This window comes from Ceratotherium simum, chromosome 30, assembly GCF_057802395.1.
Source record: "Ceratotherium simum simum isolate JZ-2026a chromosome 30, ASM5780239v1, whole genome shotgun sequence".
Classification (NCBI taxonomy): domain Eukaryota; kingdom Metazoa; phylum Chordata; class Mammalia; order Perissodactyla; family Rhinocerotidae; genus Ceratotherium; species Ceratotherium simum.
The window spans coordinates 8,587,138-8,606,954 of record NC_141929.1 but is presented as its reverse complement, the minus strand read 5'-3'; the positions used below and the strand labels follow the sequence as shown (position 1 = coordinate 8,606,954).

At 39.6% G+C, this 19,817-nt stretch overlaps 1 protein-coding gene across 1 annotated transcript; it reads right to left on the bottom strand.

Moving 5' to 3' along the window:
* Window positions 1–3,036: 3,036 nt before the first annotated feature.
* Window positions 3,037–19,643, bottom strand: CMC2 (C-X9-C motif containing 2). The gene is made up of 4 exons (XM_004437083.3): window positions 19,483–19,643; window positions 12,496–12,611; window positions 7,263–7,334; window positions 3,037–3,414 (listed from the first exon to the last, which is right to left on the bottom strand). Exons 2-4 carry the CDS (start codon window positions 12,574–12,576, stop codon window positions 3,328–3,330), a joined length of 240 nt encoding a protein of 79 aa, XP_004437140.1. The 5' UTR covers window positions 12,577–12,611; window positions 19,483–19,643; the 3' UTR covers window positions 3,037–3,327.
* Between the last annotated feature and the right edge of the window lie 174 nt (window positions 19,644–19,817).

The following is a 19,817-nucleotide window of genomic DNA, read 5'->3' as shown; positions in this document are numbered from 1 at the left end:
GTTGAGGGCAAGAGGCATCCGAGCACCTGAACTCTGCGCTTGGGGCACAAATCCAACCATCATGGCAGAGGCAGGTTTCATGTCCTTCCTAATCCCCCTGGCATATGGTTATTCACTCTTCTACAAAATGACATGCTGCTGGACACTCTTTCAACTCCAATAGCCCTGGACTATAGCTCCTCTGTCACAGAAGTCACATCAGTCTTGCTTCAGTGTACATCATAGGTTACAGGTACTTTCAACTGACAAAACGCTAGAGGTGGGCAAGGTGATAATCAGTGGGCAAGCAATTAACTTGATGACTCTTTGCAGTTCCTTCTGCATGGCAGTGGTGTGCCAGAGTGGGCCGGTGTCAGCTGGACCAGCTCATGAGAGCCTACTGTGCGCATGTCTTTCCAACTCCACCTTCAGCCATGTCAGCTGGGTAGCTTGTAACCTGCCATGGCAGGAGTATCTACACCACAGAAAATGGCAAATGCTACAAATTAGTGCCTTTTTTTTAAAGATCCTATTATTAAACATTTACCAGCATTACCACTGGCTATTGGTGACCATATTAGTGTCTGAGATTTTAGTCCTCAGAGAGCAGAAACAGAGCCTTGTGCTCTTAATTCTTTGCAGAAGAAACAGCATTGCATCCTCCACAAACAGGTATTTATTGCTCTTTGAAAGGAAAACTTTACATTTTCTGTAGTGTTTCAAGTTTTCAGTTTCTAATTTGTTTTCTGGAATAAACATTATCATTGTCACATTGGCCCTGAATCTCATCCATTTCTAGATCCTTGAAGATATCACTCCATAAATTAATCCTTCCCTCTTTTCTGGCATTCTTTTCAGCATATATTCATTCCCAAGTGTTACTCACCATTTTCTTTTGATTTTGTAAGAAAACCCTCTCTCAACCCTACACTGTCCTTCCCATCAGAGCCAAGCCTTTCCAATGTGCTTATATCCCCCAGCTCCACTTTGGCGTCCATCCACCCCTCACACCACACCAAACAGCTCTAAGGTCACAGAGGATGGAGGAACCAAATCAACTGGCACCTCAGTTGTTACTTTGATCCAATGACACTCCCTCCTCCATAACCCCCTTGGCAATCTGTGACACCGTTCTCTACGGTTTGCCTTCTACCTCCATGCCTGCTCCTTCTCCATTTATGGGGCTCCCTCTCCTGTCCTCAAATATTTAAGTAAATGCAAAGAAGATCCACCCAACTGTCAATTATAAATACTTCTGAGAAGACAAGTGGTATTGGGGTATAAAAAAGGATAGCTTTTAGTGTGTAAAACTTATACATTGTTTGAATGTTCCATAAAAATGTAGTACTTATATAACTTAAAAAGTTAAGCGACCCCCAAAGTTTCATTCTGCTCTACAAGTAAACAACTCACACGGTCCACTATCAACACTGGCCCACAGGGCGTTAGCTACCATCTGCCTGCTGCTGTCTCCCAATTCGGTTCTAGTCCAGGTGACTCTAATGAACTCCAGATCTGAATACTCAGAAGCCTAAAAGCCATCTCCACCTGGATCTCCACCACACCACACGCTCTGCACTTCACACTGCACCTCTCCTGTTCTCCCCACGGCACCCCCCGTCAGGGCAGGGCACCATCAGCATGCAGCACAAATCAAATGCCTGAGACTTCTAGACTCTTCTTAAACCCTACACCTAGTCAGTCATGCTCATTCTATGTTCAAATCCTCCTCAAATCTAGTCATTCCTCTTGACTCTCATGCCACTTCTTTAATTCAGGCCCTCATTTATTACCTAAACTGGGGCAAAAGTGAAATTGGTCTCTCTGCCTATAATCTCCCTTCTCTTCCAATTTATCCCCCAAACTATAACCAGAAAAATCTTACTAAAATACAAATTCAAACATACCACGCTTCCAACTAAGTCTCCTCCACAAATCCCTAATCACATACTAAAATCTGCAACTGGTCACCACAGCATTGAAGATAAAATTCCAGCAGAATTCAAAGCTGTTTCTGATCTTCCTCCACCAACAGCTCTCGTATTCCAGTCATGCTAAACGACTTGAAGTTCCCCAGAATGTATTCCATTTTCACTCTGTTTGTCAAAGGTCACCTTTGCTAAGTAGCTTTCTTGGAATGGCTCCTTCTTCCTGAAGGCTGGGCATGCATGCCCCTTCTATGCTTTCTATGACACCTACCTAATCATAGCACTTACTACACCACTTAATAGTCAATCTGTCAGTTTACCACAAGCTTCTAAAGGCAAAATGTCTCATTTCTGTACCTGTACTGCCTGACACTGGTGGGGGTGGGGGAGCTGAATACATATTCATAAATCTGAGTATTGAAAGGACCTCAGAATTAATTCTGCTTCTTCCTCCTCCCTTCATCAAATGTCTGTTATCCTGTGTAACCACCTTGCTAAGTGAATGTCCAGCTTCTTAAACACCTTTTGTGATGGGAAAATCACTTATTACCCACTAACACCAACAAGACCTCATGCTGGACATATACAGAGAATTCACTAGAAGGAGCTCACAGCTCAGTCTGTTGACACATTATCTGACAAGAAGATCAAGCCCCTGCTGTGGCCATGGCTGCAAGTTGCTGACTTCCAGATTGTCACAGGTCTCAGAAACACCTGGCAGAAATAACACTGGCAGGATAACTGCTAGAAATGAGTCTGAAAAGAAGAGCCCTGTATCCAGCAGAGAGGAGACCTCCCAGCCTAAGGTTAATGCCCACAGTTAGCTGCCACCCAGGGTGGGCACATTCAACCAAATGGGGAAAGAAAGTCTGCCAAAGACTTAAATCCTAACCAGTTGCAATTTCATCAATGTTAAGCATTTAACCTTTTAGAAAACAGCTCCTTAAAAACAATCAAGTTGGACCATTTTTCATATAGTTAACATAGCTAGGAGTTCCCCAACCTCTTTTTGCCCTAGCTCATGTCTTCAATGTTTAAGCTCCAGATTGCTACATTGTCAAAAAGGAAAGTCTAATGGGGCCATTTTGCCCTAGTTCCAGGAGAGTCTAAGAGAACAGAGAAAATATGATTAAAGTCAATTATTTTATTGAGGGAGATAAGTTACTCGAATGTTAACTGGCTGTAGACAAAGGGAAGAAACGTGTTAGAAGCCAGGTGTGTTGGTAGAGGAGAGAGTACTAAAGGCTCTGTCCAACAAATAGTCAGAATCCAGGGTTTCCATATTTCTCCATGGCTCGATTTCTCATGAGTCACTTTCCATTCAAAAGATTCTGGAGACCAAATGAGATAGGATTCTTTTGGTTATCAACCAAGAGTCTTTAGGTCTTCTCTCAGCCAAGGCATCCAGTGAAAATATAATTTATTTTTCAGATTCCTCTGGAGGATTAAAAAGTCTCTTTCGCATCGCATTGCCATGCTCCCTGCTCTTGGACCTCTTTTCCATGTACTGGAAAATAAAAGGAGGAAGGGGGAGAAAAGAGACAGCAGATTATATCACCATTTATATCAGTTAAGTATTTAAAAATATTTGCAAAATAAAAATGTTTTTGCTAACAAAATTCTTATTTGTCTTTTATTTTCACTGAATCTGAGATTGGAAACAGTGACAAGAGAGGCTATCTAGTACAATTTCATTCAATACAGTACAGCACCTACATCCTAATAGGTGCACAAATATTTACCGAATTAATTTCCTCCCAAAATATGAATTCATTAAATATTTACAATGGATGACTTCTGTCCCTGTTCTCCAGGAGGTCACAATCAATCAAGTCATCTAACCTCTGTTTGAACACTTTTAGTTATGAGGAGCTCACTACATTGAGAGATAGCCTGTGTAATTACTAGACATTACTACTTGTTCCAAAGTTTTTTATGTTGAACCAATAAGTGTTTCTCTGTAAATTCTCCTACTGCCCTCCATTTCTTCTTGCCTGCTATAATCTTCCAAATATCTCATTACAGATAACCCACTTGCTACCTCTTTTTCAGGCTGAACATCGCTGGTTTCTACAACGGTTCACAGAACATGGCTTTTGCCTTCTAATATCTTATCTATAAAGCACCTTTTATAAAGCACTTAAATATCAATACTCCTTATTAAAAAAAACCGCAACCAGAATTAAATACAGTATTCTAAACGTAGTCTGACAGATGTGGATTACAGTGGGCCTACTGGTTCTTATGACCTAGACACATTACATTTCTATAAATCCTATCAAAATAACTGGCTCTTAGCATCCATATTATCCTATTGGTTCATACGGAAACTTATAGTCAGCTGAACTTCCCAGGATGTTTTTCATCATGAATAGTCATCAAATCTGATTCTCCTCAAATCCTATGTTTCTATAATCAATTGGATCTAAATGCAGTTTTCATCTTGGAGGTTTTCAGCCTAGTATTTTGGTCTGGCCAGTAGGTTATAAATAATAGGAAATACAGAGCCTGGCACTTAGAAAGAACACTTGTTTAAAGCAGAGAAACTTGAATATAAGTGTTTATCTATGAATATATTTACAGGCTTATAATATATACACCAATACAGACATATTTTAAAGGCAAATAAAGGATCCCTAGGCAGAGGGGGGAAAAGTAAATTCAAGTAGATAAAACTGAGTATATGTGAACAACTGGACATCAAAATATTTTAGGAGTCAGAGATACAGAAAGAGGCCACAGAAACGAAACACTAGTGATAGAGAGCTAACTAGGGACTTGACTGTATCCCCTCCCCCAGACCCCTGAGACTATGGTATGAAGATTTGTGACTTTGAGTTACTTCATCTTCTGGTTCAGTAACCTCAAATGTAAGGAGCTGGGCTAGATACTCTTTAACAAGTTTTCTAGGTCTAAAGTTTTGGTTGAAGGGTTCTAACATATCTTCTGGAATGGTAGTTTTCAAACTTTTTTTCCTTCCTCATCAACAGGCCACTTCAAATTACAGAGAAAGCACCAGGTCCCTTTAACCAAAATCATTCCTTTCATCTGTCATACATTAATTTTCCTCCTAAGATTGTTGAGGAAACAGTGTGTGTCATTGCTTTAAAAAGTTTCTTTTAAAAAGCCACTATTCTAGCACATGGAGGGATACCTGCTCTGAGAAAAATATTTGATATCTATCTTTAATCACATATACTGGATTGCACCCAGCAATCAGGTTGGGAGGAGGGTCTTAACAGCAAGTCTTCAGAAGACAATACTTTGTAGCAGGCCAATAAAATAAGTCATAGAGCAAATTAAAATATAGTCTATATCAAAATATATGTTAAGGCCTGGTGGCGTAGTGGTTAAGTTCACGTGCTCTGCTTCAGCCGCCCGGGGTTCACAGGTTTGGATCCCGGGCATGGACCTTCACACCACTTATCAAGACATGCTGTGGTGGCGTCCCATATAAAGTAAAGGAAGATGGGCACAGATGTTAGCCCCGGGCCAATCTTCCTCAGCAAAAAGAGGAGGATTGGCAAAAGATGTTAGCTCAGGGTTAATCTTCCTCACACACACACAAACATATACATATATATGTTAAGATATCTCCAAAGAGAGTCAAGACAACCCTTGAATAAAAGAACAACAAAAAAAGGATGACTATGATGTTATTCACAAAACTCTACCAAACAATGCTGATAGAATGGAAAGTCAATTAACCAAAAACCAAACCAAACAAAACAATTAAGAGGGACAAAAGAAGATGCTGCAAAAGTAATATTAGTGAATATTTCAAATAAAAGAATAAAAGCAGTGACACAGCAGCAAAGAGAAGCTCACTAGAACTGGCCAGACCCTTTTCCTAGTTAAAAGCTTCAAGGAATGAAGTACTCAAATGACACATGAAGGAAATGGTAGGAGGAGGGCATTAGAAGCAATAAATGGTAAACTAGAAAGCATTAAAAGCAGAGAGGAAAGAAATGAGCACAGGTTCAGAGGATTGAAGGATGAAAGAACAGACAGAAAAATATCTATAAATCAGGTAATGAAGCAACATAAAAACCACATAGAGGACTTAGAAAATAAGTCAAGGAGAAAATCTGAAATTTATATGAAAACAAACTCAGACAAAATAAGAAAAGTATCTACAACATTCTATCAAATAAACAGCTCAGGATCACCTGGGAAGAAAATTTCATATGAAGAATCTAATCACCAAACCAATGGCAAAATTATTGAACTGTAAGGAGAAAAAATTTTAAACTTAGGAAAAAAGCTATCTTATACAACTGAAAGCATGTAAGAAATACACAGCTATACCGAACAAAATAGTATGGGCTTTATTTTTCCATAATCTTATTAAAACAGGAACACAGCCCTAGGTTTAGTTTCCATATAAACTAGCCTTCACATATGAAGGAAAAATTCTTTTCAAAAATCAGTTTAAAACACTTATATGTGTACATGTTTGTGCACACAAAATTATTAATCTCAACTCGAACTCCAGATAGTTCTTCTAACAGTGAAGACACTGGAAAGGGATTCCAGGAAGAAAAAAAAAAAAAAGGCCCTAAAGTGGAAAATACAAAAAGTGAAGAAAGATAGATACTGGACAGCTTCAAATATATGTAATACTTTTCAATATGAGGCTAATAGGGAAAAAAAGTTCAAAACTACAGAAAATGAAAGAAAACTAAAAGGCAGATTTTTAGTAGTTAGACTTTTAAAGGTTCTGGACATAAAACATCTGATGTAGGAAAAAAACAGCAATGGAATTAAATTTCTTTTCAAAGACTTAAAATGCACTCTGCTTGGTTAGCAGTACCTGTAAAAAGACAATGAACTACGTACTTTGGCTATTTGCCAAGACCAAGTCATAGCCTAAAATTGGGTTCAGGAAATGATTCTTTCCAAACAAGTCAAACTTGATCCCTATGGCTTGTACAAACCATAATTATAAAGAAATTAAAAATTTTAAAGCTAGAAAGAGAGCCACCACAAGTTATATAAGGAAATTGAAGCCCAGAGAGTTTTAGTTACCTGCTGTAGCTGACTGACATAAGTCTTTTTGCTGAACAGAGATTCAATTTCCCAAACCTTAAAATTCATCTGAGAACTTACAGTGATTATAATAAGGAAGTTGTTTTCATTTACGTGCATGCAAAAACAGAGTAGTGTTCTAAAATTATCCCCAGAAGAGGTTTCATTTCTCCTCTTGGTTTTAGGGGAGGACATACATATAAAGTCAATTTTTTCTGTTATACTAAAATTTGGAAAAAAATTTAATAATGGCAGTAATATATAATATTGTTCAAAAATGTTCTGTTCTATTGTTCAACCATTTCCATCCTTTAACACTTTTCTTACCTCATTCTTTAAGCATTTTCTCATCTCCCGATCAAGATCATTGCAATGACCAAAAAACTTCAGAATGCTGTGCTAAAAGGAAGAAAAGGCATAAAATATTTCATCCCATAATATGCTAAGGTCTCTGGCATAGAGTTTAAATACTTATTCCTACAGAAATGGGTTTAATGTGTCACCTTGTTAATAAGCAAATAGTTAAATCACAGGTATAACATACACAAATAAACAGGCTTATACTGGCCTTCTTACAAAGGAGGGATAAATGCTCTATAGTGGAAATGAAAAACTTTCCCTTGATAAAAGGGAAGCCTATTAACCCACCAAATCCTCACAATGACCGACTGTAAACAATTTTATTTCCTAATACCCCTTTCTTTAAGGGCATTAAAATCACAGTACAATCCATCCTCTATTACAGGGAATGATGTCAAAGTGCAGCGTGGCCATATTAACACAACAAGCACCTTCCTTCACTAGCAAACACTGTCCCATAGAAGAGTTCACTTAATAAATGCTTGGTGCCAAAGCCATTTTCTCATTTGACTCTGTTCAAAATGTCATCAAAATACATCAGAAACACCTAACATTACTATTAGAGGGCCTATATTGGCCATATAAATAAGCCACCAATTCACAATATAAGGAAATCTATGTCTGAAGTTCAAAGTCTGCTTTGTCTGAAAAGCAAAAATAAAAATCCCCTAGTGGTTTCAAGTCCTATGACTATTATCATGGCAAAAAGTATGAACGCTCCAAAGCAGATTAAGATGATGACTGAAGTCAAGAACCTGAATTTTAGTAGAGCCATAATTAGTGTGCTTCCACGTCACAACTTTTAAGGGTGGGTCAGAGGGCATGGTGATCTCCTATAATGACATGCTATGTAAGCTGAACTTGTAGTTGTAATAATAAGCACATCTTTTCCTTTTCTTTCTAATTACGGCTTTCATGGAAACCAGACACCACATAATTAGTAAGCTATGCCTCATGCTATTTCTTTTTTTCCTGCTTCATTGCCACTTTAAATGTACTTTTCTGGTCCACACTGAATAAATGGTCAGCATTTTTCTGGCAAGCATTTAAGACAGACTAAGATCTCCTACTGGTTACCTAATGACCTTTTCAGAATAATTATTTCTTGTGTATTTTTCCTAAACTACTTCCTTGACAACAAATAAACAGGGACAATGCATTTTCACACACCTTCTAGACAAGTAGAAATAACAGAAAGGATTAGACTTTTAAGGCACTATTTCACAGCTTAGTTTACATTTATTTGTATCATTCCAGATACATACATCTTATTTTAAAGATCCAAGACAAAAACTAATTTATACTTTTGCTTTCACCTCAACATTAAGCCCAAATAAGAATTATACTCTTGTGACATTACATGAAAAACAAACCCAGGCCGGCTCCGTGGCTTAGCGGTTAAGTGCGCGCGCTCTGATGCTGGCGGCCCGGGTTCGGATCCCGGGCGCGCCCCGAGGCACCACTTCTCCGTCCAACGCGAGGCCGAGTCCCACGTACAGCAACTAGAAGGATGTGAACCTATGACATGCAACTATCTACTGGGGCTTTGGGGGGAAAAAAATGAATAAATAAAATCTTTAAAAAAAAAAAAAAAAAAAAAAAAACAAACCCAAAATGCCCCAGTGGAACTGGTAAAAGAAATGTCCATGGACTGCAATTCTTTTGTATACACGTGGCATAAGCCTCTAGAACCTAATGTCTATTTCTAGAGAATCCAACTGGCTGAGCAATTGATTGAATAAGTGAATCAATGAATCGATGTCTGGAAGACAATGTCCCAGGCACTAGGGATACAGCAGTGAGCAAGGTGGACCTGGGCCCTACTCTCATAGCACACAGTCAGAAAGAAGAGACAAATAACGAAGTGATTGTTATAAAGCAGTGGTTCTCAAAGTAGAGTCCAGGGACACACAGCAGTTCCCAAGACCTTTCCAGGGGACATATAAGGTAAAAACTATTTTCCTAATAATCAAAGATCTTATTTGGTTTGTTCACTTTCATTCTCTCACAAGGGTACAGTGGAATTTTCCAGAAGCTGTATGAAGTGTAATATCACCACAGATTGAATGTAGAAGCAGTTATGAGAATCCAGCTATATTCTATTAAGCCTGACATTAAAGAGAACTGCACAAAGGCAAAAGCAATATCATTCTTTTCACTCTTTTTTTTTGTTTTGGAAACTAAGATCTTTTTTATGAAAAATAACTGTTAACATGTAAGGGGCTTACTGTAATTTCTAAATAAATTAATATTTTAAAACTTCTAAGTTTTAATTTCTAATTCAGTAAATATTGGTAGATATAGCCCACATAAACAAAAGATCTTTGGGGTCCTCAATAATTTTTAAGAGTGTAAAGGAGTCCTGAGACCAAAAAGTGTGAGAACAACTGCCATAAAGTAGGAAATGTATTATGTATGATGTCACTGAAGTACAGAGTGACGATACCAAGAGAATCTACGCCAGGAGAGAAGAAAAGGAAGAAGAAACGACAAATTAAGCTGAATAAAACCTGGAGGTTGATAAAACCTGGTCTAGCAAAGGGAAATGGAGATAGTGAGGAAGGCTCTAAGTTAAGCAAAGGAAAAAGCAAGTAAAAAGCTTAGAAGAGAGAAACATGCTCCAGAACACCTGCAGAAAAAAGCACGCAGGAAAGCGGAGAGGAGGAGGGAAGTGTAGGAGAGTGGGGAAGCCCAAGAGATAAGTAGAGGCCGGGTTCATGATGGTCTTGATACACAAAGTAAGAAATTTAGATTTTATTCTGTGGGTGAAGGGAGCCATTAAAGTGGAACAATGATTAAACTGATGTTTGAGAGATCACTCTAGACACAGTGTGGAAAGTGAATTAGGACAGAAAAGAGGACAAACGGTCAGGGGACCAGGTGGCCCCGGTAAGATACCACTGGAATTAACTGGTGTTAAGAATAGACATATAAATCAGTGGAACAGACTAGAGAGCCCAGAAATAGACCCACTCACATATGGCCAATTGATTTTTGACAAAGGCATCAAGGTAATTTAGTGGGGAAAGGATAGACTCTCTAATAAATGGTGTTGGAATAACTGGTATCCATAGGGAAAGAAATAAACCTTGACTCAAACCTCACACACACACAAAAATTAACTTGAAATGAATCACACCAAAATGAAAAAGCTAAAACTATAAAACTTCCAGAAGAAAAAAAAAAGAAAATCTTTGTGACCAGGAAATATAGAAAGATCCTTAAAACACAAAAAATACAAACAATAGAAGAAAAAATTGGTAAATTAGACTTCATCAAACTTACAAACTGCTCTTTGAAACACATCTGTAAGAAAATGAAAAAGGATGCCATAGACTGGGAGAAAATATTCACAATACACTTATCAGACAAAGGACTTATACACCAAATAATAAAAAGAATCCTTACAATTCAATAATAAGACAACTCAATTTTTAACTATGGGCAAGACTTGAATGGCCAATATGCATGCGAAAAGATGCTCAAAATCATCAGCCATCAGGGAAATACAACTTAAAACCAAATGAGATACTACTATACACCCATAGAATCACTAAAGTTAAAAAAACTTACTATATCAATTCTTCATCTAGCTGTATTATAAACATAGTTTGCCTAAAGTATATTGTCATCAACAACATTCTTTGAACCAGTACAAATATCTGACTTCATAGGTCGTGTGTATTACTTACTACCTTATTTTTAGTCTTAAAATTGTACTCATTTAAATGATACTATTATATCGTTTGATATATCTACAGTGTACAAATATCATGAGGAAAATAATGCATCATACAAAGTTAAAGAAAAACACAAATGCTCCTTATAACTGTCTCGTGTCAAATACATGGAAAAAAAGCTAAATATTTGACATCTGTAAAAATATCAGCTTAATTTAATGCATTCTAAAATTGGGCTTCTTTTCTATTTTGTTTTTTTTGTGAGTGTGAGAGGAAGATTAGCCCTGAGCTAACATCCAATGCCAATTCTCCTCTTTTTTGCTGAGGAAGACTGGCCTTGGGCTAACATCCATGCCCATCTTCCTCTACCTTATATGGGACGCTGCCACAGCATGGCTTGACAAGCGGTGGGTCGGTGTGCGCCCAGATGGAAACCGGGAACACCAGGCCGCCGCAGCAGAGCACGCACACAACCGCTGCGCCACCGGGAGGCTCCTCTATTTTGGTTTTAACCATGGAATTTTATTTCCATTCCACTAACAATTAAGCAAATCTGATAAATTTGACCAATTGTAATTTAAATCTAGTTAATACCCAATTACAAAAAATGTTTCGGGGCCGGCCCAGTGGTGTAGCAGTTAAGTGCCTGAGCTCCGCTGTGGCGGCTGAGATTCGGATCCCTGCGCGCACCGAGGCACCGCTTGTCAGGCCGTGGTGTGGCAGCGTCCCATATAAAATGGAGGAAGATGAGCAGGGATGTTAGCCCAGGGCCAGTCTTCCTCAGCAAAAAGAGGAGGATTGGCAGATTTAGCTCAGGGCTGATCTTCCTTACAAAAAAAAAAAAAGTTTCAATTTCCTTTAAACACAGAATGGTAGACATCAAGGAGTAGAAAATCTTAGAATTCCATTACAATCAGAGGAGTCAGAGCTGAACATAATTTGTCCTAGTGCCCTGAAATTAGGAAAAGGAAAGTATTTTATCATAAGAACATGGATTCTAAGTATTTTATCATAAGAACATGGATTCTAAGTATTTTATCATAAGAACATGGATTCTAAGTATTACATATCATTTCAGAAGTTCCCTAACAAACTATCATGCTTGATTTTTACTAATCATAAAAGGAAATGGTTTCTTTCTTTTTTTTTTATAATTTTATTTATTTATTTTTTCCCCCCTAAGCCCCAGTAGATAGTTGTATGTCATAGCTGCACATCCTTCTAGTTGCTGTATGTGGGACGCGGCCTCAGCATGGCCGGAGAAGCGGTGTGTTGGTGCGCGCCCGGGATCCGAACCCGGGCCGCCAGGAGTGGAGCGCGTGCACTTAACCGCTAAGCCACGGGGCCGGCCCAGGAAATGGTTTCTGAAAAATCATAAGCATTAGTTGCTAACCTTCACTAAGCTAAGATCCATTACTAAGACATTATCATTCCCTTCCATTAATGGAGATAACATTTTACATCAGTGTGTTGTACCTAAGTTTCATTTTTGCTTTATGATCATTTTTCTGAACTCTTACATTTTTATGACATTCCTTAAGCAAGTTAATCAAGACGTTGCATTCTTCAGTGTGCAAGTGTGGAGATAAGTCAGGATGCATCTTTAGGAGAAGGTGGTGGAGCACAGCAGAGCAACCTGTGGATACAAGAGTGTCTTGAATACATGTGACTATATTTGTTAATGCAACCTAAAACTATTTTCAGTAAGAACCCGCAGTGATCTTTACCAGAAAAGAATGTTGACCTTAGGCAAATTATTAAACTTGAGCCTTAGATTCCTTAGCCAATGATTTAACAGATTCAGCAAGTTATCAGGAGTGTTTAGAGAACCTGCAGGTTCAGAAAAAAGCAGGACTCCTCAAGAGAGCCAATCCTGGAAATAAGTGCTCAAGCAGACACAGCTTGCCTGTATTAATAAGCCCGACTTCAGTTATTTTCCCCACATTCCTGAAATTGATTACAACTCATTTTGTTCAGATGAAATTCTACCAATTAAGAGAACTGGCTTATTAAACCTTTTAAAATGTATATTCCTCTGAGAGGGTTAAAGGGCCATTAGTCAGTCTCACATTAGTGTGAATTAACATAGTCTTTCTTCCTAAATCTGGCTGAGAAAAATCTAACTAAACAATGAAGAAAAACGAGAGGCAGATGTGAAAAATTTTTTTTCAATTTTAGCAGATATATCCATAAAATGCAATTATTACAATGAAAACAAGAACCTGAAATTAAGTTTAAATGGTTCATTCACAAAGTAGAAAATCAGCAGCCAAGGTCAAAGGAAAAGTATTATCTTGAGGTGTTTGCTATAGTTATGTAGTACTATTCACCTATTCTTTTTTTTTAACTCAGAAAAGATTACCAAAAGAAAGAACTTTAATCTTTTAAAAGTTTCAAGAAAGAAAATACAGGAGAAAATCATGACCTTAGGTTGGGCAAAGAGTTCTTAGATACATCAAAACCATAATCCATAAAAGAAAAAATTAGTAAAAACTCATCAAAATTAAAAATTCCCACTTCAAAAAACATCATTAAGAAAAGGAAAAGACAAGCCACATTTTGGGTGATAATGATGTGTCAATGTAGGTTCATCAATTGTAATAAACATACCACTCTGGTGGGGGATGTTGATAGTGGGTGAGGCTCTGAGGGGGCGGGGGCAGGGAGCATATGGGATCTCTGTACTTTCTGCTCAATTTTGCTGTGAAGCTAAAACTGCTCTAAAAAATAAAATCTACTACAAGCTACACACCAGGAGAAAATATCTGCAAATCATATATGATAAAAGACTTGTATCTAGAATATATAAAGAATGCTAACAAACAATCCAGTATTTAAAATGGACCCCAGGGCCAGCCCTGGTGGCCTAGTAGTTAAGTTTGGCATGTTCTGCTTCAGCAGCCGGGGTTCGGTTCCCAAGTACGGACCTACACCACTCATCTGTCAGTGGCCATGCTGTGGTGGTGGCTCACATACAAAAAGAAGATTAGCAACGGATGTTAGCTCAGGGCAAATCTTCCTCAGCAAAAAAGAAAAAAATAAAATAAAATGGACACCAAAAATGGGCAAAAGATTTGAATAGATATTTCACTGAAGAAGAGACAGGAACGGTTAATTAAGCACATGAATAGAAGCTGAACACCCTTAGTCATTAGGAAAATGCAAATTAAAACCACAATGAGATACCTCTACACATCTACCAGAATAGCTATAATCAAAAAGTAAGACCAAGCATTGGTTAGGATGTGGAGAAATGGACCTCATCCATTGCTCTTGGGAATGTAAAATAGTACAGACACTTTGGAAAACAATTTGGCAGTTTCTTAAGAAGTTAAACACAAACTTATCATATGACCTGGAAATTGCATTCCTAAATAGAAATGAAAACATATATCCACACAAAAACAGGTATGTGATTGTTCATAGCATTATTCAAAGAGCCAATACTGGAAACAATCCAAATGTCCAAAAACTAGGTAACTGGATAAACAAATGTGGTATATCTATACAATGGAATACTATTTAGCAATTAAAAGGAATGAACTTGACACCTGCACCAACCTGGGTGAACCTCAAAAGCACTAAGCTAAATGAAAGCAGCAAGATTCAAAAGACTACAGTACATATTGTAAGAGTGGTGCCCAGCTATTTGGGTATTTGAAATGGAAACTGGAAATGCAGCCAAGTTCCAGTTTTATTTGCCTGCCACTGATCACAGTCTTTTTAACGACATAAATTTTTTGCCTCAGAAAAATGAGGTCTCATATAGTCCAGCAATTTAAGTCATCTAATATTGTACCAATATTATACACCTACATTTATGTATACTATTAGTTATCTGGTTTATGTCTCACTTATTTTTTCTGAAGGAAGATATACCTTGGTTTAGTCATCTAGAAAATGTCTTTAACATTTTATTTTGTAAATATATTTGACAAAATATTTGTGTATATTTCTATCAACCAGCCCTCGAATTTATGCGTTAACTGTTCAGAAGTAACCTTATGATGTAGTGAAATGACCTCTTTAACTGGCAAAGTAAACACTTGGGAAGACACTTGGCTGCTGATATAAATACATACATGCACATTGCACATAAGCGTAAATGTATATCATGTTATATATTTTTCCCCCTCCATAAACAAAAGTTTACTTCAAATATGTATGCTACTGTAGACCCAGCCAGGGTACCAATAAGACGTCTTTCCTCCTACTTACTTATTCTAGATGACTATATCAAAGAAGAAAATGGTTTCCTATAGTTTCCTTTTCCTACTCTTCTTGGTAAAAAGCTACCACTTAACCAAAGCTCTAAACACTTTCCTTATCCCTTATCTAACAAACTCTTTGCTTTACCAATCATTCCCCTTTCCTCCCCGCTATCTTTTTAGTTAAGAGATTCTCTTCTTCCCCTTTCCCTCTACTCACCCTTTCCCTATGCTCCCTTCCATGCACCCTGTGTCATCTGGCTTTGCCCTTTGGTGCATGCACAGATGTACTGCTGTACTCTTGGGTGTAATATACAAAGCATAACTATAAAACAATGGCATTGTTCTTAGAACACATTTAAATGAGTGCTGATACCTTCCAGCAGTCATCTTTAAAAGCCTATTCTAATAACACTATAACTCAAAGTAATTGTTTATGAACTGAAGAAAAGCTAAATATATATTCCATATTCTTATTTTTAAAATTTCTTCAAAGCCATAAGAATATATATACTTTATTAGTGTAGAAAATAATTTGTTGAACATTTACCATGTGCTAGGCACAACTGTTATAATCCTCCCAATAACTGTAGGAAGTAGGTGCCTTTTTAAATTCAGTTGAACCAGAAGAAATTGCCTTTTTGTAGGTCAAAATATGCATTACTCAAATTTTCATAGCAAAACTAAGCCCCAGGTCACACAGTAAGTGTCAGAGTTACTACTCAACGTAATCTCTCACCACGACAGATTGTTCCCATGTTCAAAATAGGAAAGATATGCTTTCCCAGCACTTTGTGAATGAAATAAATTCAGATAGAAAAAACTATTTCCCAAAGATCCTCTGGTTAGCTACAAGTTCAACGGGGCCCTAATTCTAGGCCTAGGTTCCAAAGAAGTCAATGTAACATTATCCTGTATCATTAGAAATAGAGCGTCTGTCTACGTCAAGAAAAAGAACAGTATTGTGTTCGTCCTGATCAGCCACGTCCGGAATACTGACAATTTGAATATTCCTAGGGGGAGTGCTCAGGATGAAGATCGCTCTGACGCTAGGTTTAAACAGAAAACCATTAATGAAACTGAGAATATTTACCAATTTAGGGAAGCCCACAACAGAGGAGATAGATAAAAGAACAACCTGGTTAAGTAGGATAAGCAACGGATTTGAAGGGAAAAGATGTTGGGTTTGAAGGCAAAAGGTGCAGAATCAGCTCTTCACAAGTTATATCACTTTGGTTACTTAATCTGAGATAAGACTCTTCTTGCATGGAATTAGTCCTTGACCTATATCTCCGTGTTGCCAGGAGGTTTAAAATAACATATGTGAGAGTATCTGAAATCGTGAACAGTGAGTGTGACATATGTAAAATATTATTTGTATATCTGGGATGCTCTGTCATATGACAGGAAAGGCTGAACTGAATCTACTGAGGTGTTTCTGAGGATAGGACTGGAAATCAAAGGGTGGAAGTCAGAGGCAGATGTCATCTTCATGGAGCTGTCCGACAATGAAACAGGATGCTAAGTGAAGTTCTTGGTTATCCGTCCTAATGTGTCCAAGAGACTGGCTACATCAATTAAGGATATCAAGAGTATATTCTTGCATTGCATTCTTAAGTTTCTTCTCAAATCTAAGATCACAATTAGATGATTTTTAGCTATTTCCAAAAATAAAATTCACACTCAAAGGATAAACACTTGTGACTACTAAGAATGCAGAAAATGATTTCAAAACGGTAGTGCCACAGGAATTATGAACCTCAGCCACACTACAAAAGAGAAGGAAACACTCATTTGTGATTAATACTTCATGCATGGGTGTTTGCAGTGTGAAAGAGGGATAAATTCCACTCAAACTGTCATTATTTAGTTAAACATAAAACTTCAGTCCCATCTTTATACTGGCATTTAGGAAATGTCAGAAGGGTTAACCTGTCACAATTAACAATACTTCCCACCCCCTGCCAAGCCCACCCACTTCCTCAAGTGTGCACCCATTGATACCAAAACAGTCCACTGAAACTCTTAAAAATGTTTAGCTGTGACAATTTGATGTTTTGATAACCAGCTAATATGCCCCTGCAAAGCAATTTTAACTTTTACTTGGGGGTAAGCTGGGAGGGTAGAGGCAGTAGGGTACTCTCACTAAAGATTCAGAAATCATAGTTTTATTTTATTCACTCCTTCACCTTATTCTACCAAGGCTCTGATGTAAAAATCTTCCCAGCGAATATTCTATGAGAGACTGAAGATTTCAACCACCAGGTGGCGGTGGTTTTACAAATTTTAGAAAATAAATAAACCAAGAGTAAGCAATACATTAACTCTAGTAAAAAAAAGGGAGTAAGCATTCTAATAACACACTTCAGCAGATCTATAATCACATGGAGGAAACCCTATATTTTAATGCCACTTGGGTTTTCTTCAGAAAGATTCTGCTGTTGGCTTCACCGGAAAGAAATTCACACTACAGTTGCAATTTCTAATGTCATTTTAAAACAGGCAAAAAAGGAGGCCAGAAAAGTCTCCTGTTCAGAATGTGAGGAATATGTTCACCAGGAAAAACTGTAAACTAATACTTAATGCTTTCTAAAATATATTTTTTAAAAGCCTACATTTTAGAAAGCACTGGAATTAGTTAAATTAGTTTTTCTCCAACTATTTCAAACTATGCGCATATTCAGCAGAAGTAGCAGACATAGCAGGGCACTACCCACCCTACCCACTTCTATGAATCACAGCTGCCAAGTGGCCAAATCTAAACAGATGCTACAAGGTGACTAGTGCTCCCAGAGGTGACTAGTGCTCCCAGAGTACAGACCGTGCCCCACTGCACCGAGAGCAACCTGGGAGGGCTGCAGGACTTGAACTTCCACCACATAATCTCATAAGGAATGGGCCAAGTGGTAGCTTTTCCTGAACAAACAGCTATTGGCACTTACTACAGGCTAAGTACACTCTGCCAAATTACCTGAACTTCAGAGGCAAAAGAGTAGTGCATACACCTCCAAAGACGCACAGAGTAGTGAGGAATATTCTTGTAAATGCACTTAGTAAATGCCCAATAAATGTGTGAATGTCGAATTTAGGATTACCATAGATTTGGCAATTGGTTCAGATCTCAACGTAGGTTTTTAAAAAGGATGGAAATGAGGCTCATTTTAAGTCAACTAAGCAAGGACAGAAGCCTGTATGTAGAGGAAAGGAGATGCAAAGGGTGTCACCACAGAATTCCTTTGCCGGTGCAAACTTCTTTTATGCGCTGAACATTTTTTTTTTTTTTTTTGGTGAGGAAGACTAGCCCTGAGCTAACATCTATTGCCAATCCTCCTCTTTTTGCTGAGGAAGACTGGCCCTGGGCTAACATCTGTGCCCATCCTCCCCTACTTTATATGGGACGCCGTCACAGCATGGCTTGATGATTGGTGCGTAGGTCTGCGCCCGGGATCCGAACCTGCGAACCCCGGCCGCCAAAGCCCAGCACGCGAACTTAACCACTAGGCCACCGGGCCGGCCCCTAGGCATTGAACATTTTAAATGAAGGTTTCCAAAACTCGGATTTACTTAAGACTCTTCATAAAGCACCTACTGTGAAACTACGAGCACGGTCATCTTCACCCCACTGAAAGGGATGGGAAGGTCCGCTTTCCTTGAAGAGCGTACTGATCGGGTACTAACTGGATTCTCACACCGCAAGACGGACTGGTGGCAACTTTCCCTGCAGCTGAGACGCGCCCTACCGGACCGCCACCTTCTACATGCAAGTTCTAGACTCCCAGATGATCGATAACCACCACGCCGGGCAATGTATGAGCGCTCACCGCGTCACACGGGGATAACGGCTTCCCTTCCCACAATCGGTGCGATGGGTTCTACCCACTTTGCAGGCGAGAAAGCCGAGGCTCCGGGAGGGGAGGAGCGCCCAAGGTCACCAGGCTCGAGGGTGGCGGGGCCGACTCGAGCAGAGGGTGAAAGGTCAAGGCCGAGGCCTGCTCCCAGCTCCCGGCGCGTCCTCAGCAGACGGCCGAGGGCGGAGAGCTCAGGCGGCCCCTCCGGCCACCCCGGCGAAATCCCCGGCGCCGCGGTCGGCCGCGGGGCTGGGGGAGAACGGCCGCCGCGAGGGCTGGGGGCGGGCCTTCCAGGTCGCACCTCGGAGGGCGGCGGGAAGTCCCGGCAGGACGAGCACGGCGGGGCGCGCGAGCCGGGGACGGGGGCACGGACTGGGGGTCCCGCGGCCTCCCGGGACGCCGTGGCCAGGAACACACTCTCCTCAGAACCACCCGGACTCCCGAGACTCACCCGACTCGCGGCCTCACCGGGCGGGCTGAAGCGGGATCCACCAGCGAAGACGCCCGACCCACAGGCCGGCTGCCTGGGGGGCCAGAGCCGGCCGGGCTCCTCGCCGCGAAGCCTCCGGCGCCCTCCCCGGCTGACCCGGCTCGGCCGGTCCCGGCCGCTCGCGGCCCTGGGGCGCATGCGCCACCTGGCTGGACGGGCCCACTTTCGGGCACTGAGGGAGGAGGGAGAGCGAGTCCACGGAGGCACGGCGGGGCCTAAACGACAAGCCGAACCGACAAGCCAGATTTTGTGACTGAGATTAACTGCATCTAAAAAATATTCTCTGCTAAGAGGAG

What these genes read in the sequence shown, in the direction of transcription:
- CMC2 (XM_004437083.3), bottom strand. Translation starts at nt 12,576, where the DNA reads ATGCATCCTGACTTATCTCCACACTTGCACACTGAAGAATGCAACGTC. An exon ending in TTAAGGAATGTCATAAAAAT is followed by an intron (nt 7,335 to 12,495) that starts GTAAGAGTTCAG and finishes TCTTCCTTTTAG; the next exon opens with CACAGCATTCTGAAGTTTTT. An exon ending in GAAAATGCTTAAAGAATGAG is followed by an intron (nt 3,415 to 7,262) that starts GTAAGAAAAGTG and finishes TTTATTTTCCAG; the next exon opens with TACATGGAAAAGAGGTCCAA.